The sequence below is a fragment of the Vigna angularis genome, chromosome 11, assembly GCF_016808095.1.
Source record: "Vigna angularis cultivar LongXiaoDou No.4 chromosome 11, ASM1680809v1, whole genome shotgun sequence".
Lineage (NCBI taxonomy): Eukaryota > Viridiplantae > Streptophyta > Magnoliopsida > Fabales > Fabaceae > Vigna > Vigna angularis.
In genome coordinates this window covers 13,686,663-13,694,174 of record NC_068980.1, presented here as the reverse complement: position 1 = coordinate 13,694,174, position 7,512 = coordinate 13,686,663, and the positions used below count along the sequence as shown (strand labels likewise).

At 35.3% G+C, this 7,512-nt stretch overlaps 1 protein-coding gene across 1 annotated transcript; it reads left to right on the top strand.

Annotated features, from left to right (window-relative positions):
* Positions 1-5,235: 5,235 nt before the first annotated feature.
* On the top strand, positions 5,236-6,966 carry LOC108332778 (uncharacterized). The gene has a single exon (XM_017568084.2). The coding sequence runs from the start codon at positions 5,236-5,238 to the stop codon at positions 6,964-6,966; it is 1,731 nt and encodes a 576-aa protein (XP_017423573.2).
* The last annotated feature ends 546 nt before the right edge of the window (positions 6,967-7,512 follow it).

The following is a 7,512-nucleotide window of genomic DNA, read 5'->3' as shown; positions in this document are numbered from 1 at the left end:
TTCGCGATTCTAGAGATGTAATCCCAGAAAAACGATATTACCTCGGTTCCACTAACTAACTGAAACAATAAAGACCTACTACCTCGGTTGCTATCTCAACCGATGCCTAAAAGTGTTAGAAAATGGAATTTTTGAAAATATATTCAACATATAGGCCTCGGTTCGCGCCTCACGCGAAGCATAAAAGATCTACCGCATCAATTCCCAACTAACCGAAGCGGTATCAGTGGTTCAGGAATTTGGAACGTTCCTTTTCAAAACCATGCAAGGGATTTGGTAGGGTATTTTGCCTCGGTTGGTCAGAAAACCGAGGTAGTATGAGATGACAAAAGACATTTAGAACGTTCTGGTGCAAAGGTGGCAGGTCTGGCAGTGTGGCAGAGGTCAATCTGCAGGGTTATATGCCTCGAATTCCCCTTCGAACCAAGACAGTACCTTCCTTTACCATGAAAGGTGTGACTTAGCTTTCTTTGCATGATTTTATGCTTTGGTTTGTCAGAGAACCGAGGCAATAGACCACTTTTAGTATCGATTATCAATGAACCGAGGCATATAGTGTCGCTAAAATTATGAAACTGCCACCGCATTTTTATATGCTTCAGTTTTCCTAAAACCGAAGCGTAATGTGTGAGTTCAAAACTTGTTTTTTTACTAGTGTATATTTAATCCACCGTTTCATATATTAAATTGGATTACAAACTTTTAATCTACCAAAAATAAATTGGATTAAATCAACTTATCTTTAGCTTATAATTATTGGTGAAACAATCCATATAAATTGAGTTGACTCGATTTGAGACAATATTTACCATTTAACTTAAGTTCAAAAGCATTGTAATTATTAATATATGTCCTATAAATTGGCTGTATTTTGCTTCAAAATAAATAAATAAAATGTTAGGTTTTGTTTCTTTATACTTGGAATATCCTAATGTTTGAGGATTACTATGTGTCAACACCCAATTTCATCCGGGTAAATATAATTCATCACAAAAATAAAAAAAAAACATAAAAAAAACCAAAATGAAAAATACTATTTATTTTACTTTTTGCACCCCCAAATTTTCTTTTAAACACTTAATCTAATGGCCCAAAATAATCTCACTTTTTTACTTCCTCACCACCTATCTTTTCTTATCACACCCCATTCTCCATATCACCATCCACCTCACCCTCCACATCATCTACCTTTTTCATTTACTTTTTCCACATCATTTCCATATTAATTTTATATATCAACTTTTCTAATTATTCCACTTACATTTTTTAATTATATATTCTCCATCAACATTTTTTATTATCCATTTTTCTCCACCTTATTTTTCCACCAACTTTTTATATTATTTCTTTCACTTATTTTCCACGTTAACTTTTACTATTTACTATATTTTATTTCACCTAATTTCTCCACCAACTTTTTATATTATTTCTTCCACTTAATTTCCACACCTAATTTCTCCACCAACTTTTTATATTATTTCTTTCACTTATTTTCCACATTAACTTTTACTATTCACTATATTTTATTTTACCTAATTTCTCCACCAACTTTTTATATTATTTCTTTCACTTAATTTCCACACCTAATTTTTCCACCACCTTTTTATATTATTTCTTTCACTTATTTTCCACATTAACTTTTACTATTTACTATATTTTATTTCACCTACTTTCTCCACCAACTTTTTATATTATTTCTTTCACTTATTTTCCACATTAACTTTTTCTATTCACCTTTTTTTAATTCATCTAAATTTTCCACCAACTTATTATATTATTTTTATTCATCAACTTTCTTCATCCTTAACTCTATAAATACCTACATTCTCTTCACTACACACACACAATTACATAATATCCATCTCTTCTCTCTCAAAACCTCTTCATTCCATCCCAAAACTCTACTTCATTTTTCTCTCACATTTTACTATTTCCTAATCCCTCTATACATAGTAAATCCCATACCACATTTCTACTATAAATTCATCTTCTTCGCCATCAACCTATCTCTCCTTACAACTTATTACAAGCAAAGTTTTGCTTCATCTTTCAAATCTTCAACGAGGTACACATTTTCTTTTCATTCTATTTATATGCATTTTGATCATTTTTTTTAGTTTATAAATTTATCCAATTTTCTACCACAATTTTATCCTATGTTTTTTTTCACAATTTTATGTCATAGATATTTCAACTCATCTCTCTTCTTAATAAAAAGAAAACTAAAATATAAAAATTAAAGATAAAAAGAAAAATACAAAATAAAAAAATTATAAATTACAAAAATATGTTTTAAAGGTTTAGGCACATGTGTGATCGCACGCATCGTCCTTGTGCCAAAAAACTTTTTCTCTTTCTTCAAAATCCCAAAAATATGTTTTAAAGGTTTAGGCACATGTGTGATCGCACGCATCATCCTTGTGCCAAAAACCTTTTCTCTTTCTTCAAAAAATGTCAAAAATACGTTTCAAAGGTTTAAGCACATGTGTGATCGCACACATCGTCCTTGTGCTAAAAACCTTTTCTCTCTTTTAAATAAAATTACAAAAATATGTTTTAAAGGTTTAGGCACATGTGTGATTGTACGCATCGTCCTTGTGCTAAAAACCTTTTCATTCTCCTAAATAAAAAATACCAAAAAAAATATAAAATCTTCAAAAACTAAAAAACATCTATTTTTCAAACTACAAACAATATCGCCTTGCCAAAACTACGTGATCCTTGATTCTTCATCAAAAGTGGAGATACGTAGGAGCAAGGCTAGTCCTTGTCAGGTTCATTTCCCCAAAAATCCAAATTTATCCATAATCAATTAAACAAATCTTTCAAACAATTTCCAAACAAATTTCTCAAACAATTTCAAAATGAACTACGGAACCCTGATTTCTCATTCTGAATGGGAATATGTAGGCGCAAGGTCAATCCTTATCGGGCTCAAAAAACTAAAAAATATTGTTTGTTTCTTTAGAGTTTTATTTTAAGGGAAAGTTAAACATTTTGAAAACCACAACATATTCGCGTATTTAGTTAAAGGTACTGCCTTAAGGCAGGCGTTGTAGGATGCTAATACCTTCCCTACACGTAACTGATGGACAAATTTGTAAGCACCAAAATATGATGTCACAAACTTGTTTTTCAATCGGCAAGTATGACCGAATCGTTCAAGTAATAAACTTGGTAAGACCAAGTATCGTTCTTCCCAAAGGACTCACGGCCTAGTTTAGTTATGTGATTTGTTGATTAGCTAGGACTTACAAACGAAATATTTGGATTTTTATATGCAAGACGAAAAACAAAATAAACATGTATGCATGAAGTTTGATCAATGGCAAAGACAAAAGATAAACACTTTCAATGGAATATATGAATGAATATGTTGTTGGGGGTCAATTTCATCTCATCCACTCTCATACATTTTAGGAATTCAACATTCAAATCATCATTGTTAATGCCACTCTCTAAAGTACCATTCTAGATGGCTTCTCCCTAATCACGAGTTCATACAATTCCTAGCATTCCTAATGATTAGTTCATAAGTGCAGGAGCTTAACGACAACCAATATAATATTGGGAGAAATTCCCCGGATCTAGACTTCCCCGTACGTGCCCGTATCGACAAAACCAATAATCATGCATTGAATGAGTTAAACTATGCAAGCATTAAGCAAAGAGGAAAAACCCTAACTAATGATGAAAGAAAGCATAAATCTTAGATTAAGATGCAAGCATAAATTCCATATATGAGAGCTTCAAGAGATTACATTGATTCCCCAACAAACATACAAAGTTTAGTTCACCATATTCATGGTGAACCTAGATGAATTACAATGAAAGTATGAAAGAATAAACCCAATAAAGGTGAAGAGGTAGCCTGAGCATCCAAGATCCTCCTTCAAAGGGGTGGAAGAGAGAGTGTTTGCCTCGTTTCTGCCAAAGATGCCTAACCCTAGGAAACCCTAAGGCTTAAATACCATTCGTAAATTACAAAAAGTCAAGCCCAAGCCCATTAAAGTGCCGCTCAGCGGTAAAATACCGCTCAGCGGTGATTGCGCGTCTCGTTTTCTCCCCTCAGCGGACCTCCCGCAACCTCTTAAGTGCCGCTCAGCGGTAAAATGCCGCTGAGCGGTGACTTCGACTTCTTCTTTTTGCACTCTTCGATTCCTTTTCTGATTCTATCTCTCTCCTTCTTCACTTCTTTCACTAAATTCACCTTAAAACCTGCACAAAAACACTGAAATCAAGCATAAACCTGTCCAGCTCTCTTATTTCTGAAAATATGGATAAAAGTATGATTTCAAGCTAGTTTCTAAGTCTAAAGGTTGCTTTTAGTATCAATTTTAAGCATGAAAATAATAGTTTTTCAACTATTATCAGTAACCGACTCCCGAACCAAGAATCTGGTTCTCGCAGACCATGCCTTATCATTTTATGGTTTTTCTGTAGTTTTCCAAAATAAACTATGGTGGCGACTCCAATCTCTTTTTTCAAATTTATTTATCTTTTTCGGATCGTCGTCTCGTCGCGATTTCTCGATTGCGACAGATGGCGACTCCGCTGGGGACGTCAGAGAGTCAAGCCATTTAATTAGATAAGTGAATTCAATGTGGTTTTTCTTTTTGTTTTTAATCCCTTTGTCTTTATTTATGTTTAATATTTGGAATAATTGCATGTGAGTTTCTTTTACTTTTTATTTATGTTTGAAATAATTGTTTCTACTTATCTATGTTTATTTTTGCAATTGTTGTTTTTTTATTATAATCTCCCTCCACACAATATGCATATCATGAGTGAGGCCTTATACCCGGGTCTGAGCGCAACTTAGAAATAGAGGGGTTGTGTAGCGGTGTCACTCTGGGATGTACTTCCTGTCTGGCTATCGTGAGAACTCCAGCTAGAGTCTGTTCTCTTCATTTGTGTCTCCACATTTAGTTGATTACTCTGACTGTTGTGGAGAAACAGTGAAAAGAATCATAGCTCTAGTGGCCTTGATTTAAGGATTAGGAAGCTATCCTTGTGAGTGCATATATTTGGCCTTAGAACTCTAGTTATTCAACTTTTCATAAGGCACGAATGGGAGATGTGTGTCGTCTTATAACCGATTTTTTTTAAAAAAATTAAACGCATTGAATATATCACTTTATCATCATGTGTTTTTCTCATGCATTTTTTTATGGTCTTGTTGTTGTGGGTCATATGTAGGAAGTTATAAATTTGTGACTAAGCCGTCGAGATAAAATGGAAATTAACATGAGATTTGAAGTTGACCGACCTTCAAGTTCAAACATTTTAAAGGAAAGGATAACCATTGAAGCAGAGGAAGGAAATAGGAATGGTCTGAGAAAACTGGTAAAGAAAATGAAGTCATCCCAAAAGGACGCATTCAAGAAGGAGTATGGGAATTTGTTGAGCCTGTTAGAGGTGAAGGTCCAAACATCAGCAATTACTACTTTAGCCCAGTACTATGATCCACCACTAAGGTGTTTCACTTTTCAAGATTTCCAACTAGTGCCAATAGTGGAAGAATTCGAGCAGATTTTAAATATACCTCTTGAGGGAAAAGCCCCATACAATTACCTTGGGCAGTATGTCCCTATCTTGCAGCTATCAAGGATCATGAAAGTACACCCTGTGAAGTTAGAAAGCAAGTTCATAATCAAGGGCAAAGTGAGGGGCCTTCCCCAAGGATACCTAAAAGGATACTTGCATCGTTTGGCTGAAGAGGAAAATTGGGAAACGTTTATGGATGTATTGGCTCTTCTCCTCTATGGTATCATGCTTTTTCCTAGTGTCAAGAATCTCGTTGACTATGCCGCTATGAACGCATTTGTAGGATACAAAGAGCGTTGTGAGAATCCAGTCACTGCCGTCCTGGCTGAAGTTTATGGGACCCTTAATCGTTGTTATGAACTGAAGGGAGGAAAGATGTTATGCTGTCTACCAGTGTTGTATATGTGGTTCATTTCCCGTGTGACTGGAGATGCCTTAAATTCCCCGTGCCCCATGGATGAGCTATTGCAGTGTAAACCAAATGTGAAAGGGGCAAATGAATGGGCACAACTTTGTGCAAGTTTAAACGAGGATCAAATTAAATGGTGTGTCCCTTGGCAGCGTAGATCACAAATTATATATCACTGCGGGAGGTACCCTAATGTACCCCTCATGGGTATTAGGTGTTGTATTAATTACAATCCTGTGTTAGCACAAAGGCAATTTGGGCATCCTATGAGAGGATCACCTACACCTGCGTCTCTTGCCATATTGCAAATCTATTATGAGGAAGGAACCTTTGTTGAAGTACTTCATGAAGTTAGGAATGCTTGGGGCAACATTATTCGTGCAGAAATGGACCCCAGACCATGGACTATTGATGAAGGAATTCCTTACAGCCATTGGATTGCAGAAAGGGTTAGGACAGTGAAGTTGCCTTTCGAGTTAACTTCTCCTAACCTAGATTATGGAAAACAGTTTCATAAGGCTGAAAGTGAGGAACTAAAATTGTTGAAGGCAGAATTCGAGCAAATGAAACTAGAAAATATCAAGTTGACCAATAATCTTCAGAGCCTACAACATGATTATGAGAATCTTAAGCAAGAAGGTGTGGAAAACAGCGAAGCATACGAGGAGTTGTTAATAAGACAAAAGCAAGAGCTAGTAGCGGCCAACATTGAGCTGACTTTGAAAGACCGGGAATATGGTATAATTGAGATATCAGAGCGTGTTACGAAGCAATTGTATGACCAATCCCAGAGGGACAAGCAAAAAGTACTAGAGGAACTGCACAAAATGCATATTAGAATGGACGACGCCGAACAACAGGCGAATGCAGCAGTGACAAAACTGAAGAAGGAACGTTGGCATCGGGCTGAATCAGAGAAGAAACATCAAGAGTTGATGAATCAGATGAAGGAGTATACCGTTGAACAAGGGCGAGTTATAAAAACTGGAAGAGAAGTGTCGCACAGCTAGCTTCCCTTGCTAATGAAGCCATTAAGGATGTCCCTAAGTTATTAGCTGATGCTGAATCTGCAATGCCAATCTTTAATCCGCCTAAGAAGGTCGAAACTTTCCTCAATTACTGCAAGAAACTGATGAAAGAAATAAAGAATGTAATGGCTAAGGCTCGTGATGATTGATCGTGATTTTGCATACCTCACATGTGGTGAACTTAAATATTGTGGATGAAATGTCCTATCGACTTTGTTTCATGTTAATTTCCAGATTATACATTTGGCAATGTTCACATCTTTATAATTTCTTACTTTTCTCTTTTTCTTTTCGTTTTTATTTTCTTTTTCTTAATTTATTTCATCTAATGAAATTTAGATTTAAAAATAATAATACGGCTAAGTCTCCAAAACACCCTAAGGGACACGGACCAAAAAACAAAAAAAGGGGGTCATCGAAATTTCAAATTGTTCAAATTGTTTTACGAGTTCATTGTTCCTCTCTTCCCATTTTCTGCATTGTCTCATACGCATAATGGTTCAAAAATTTTGCTCATGACGTTCACTT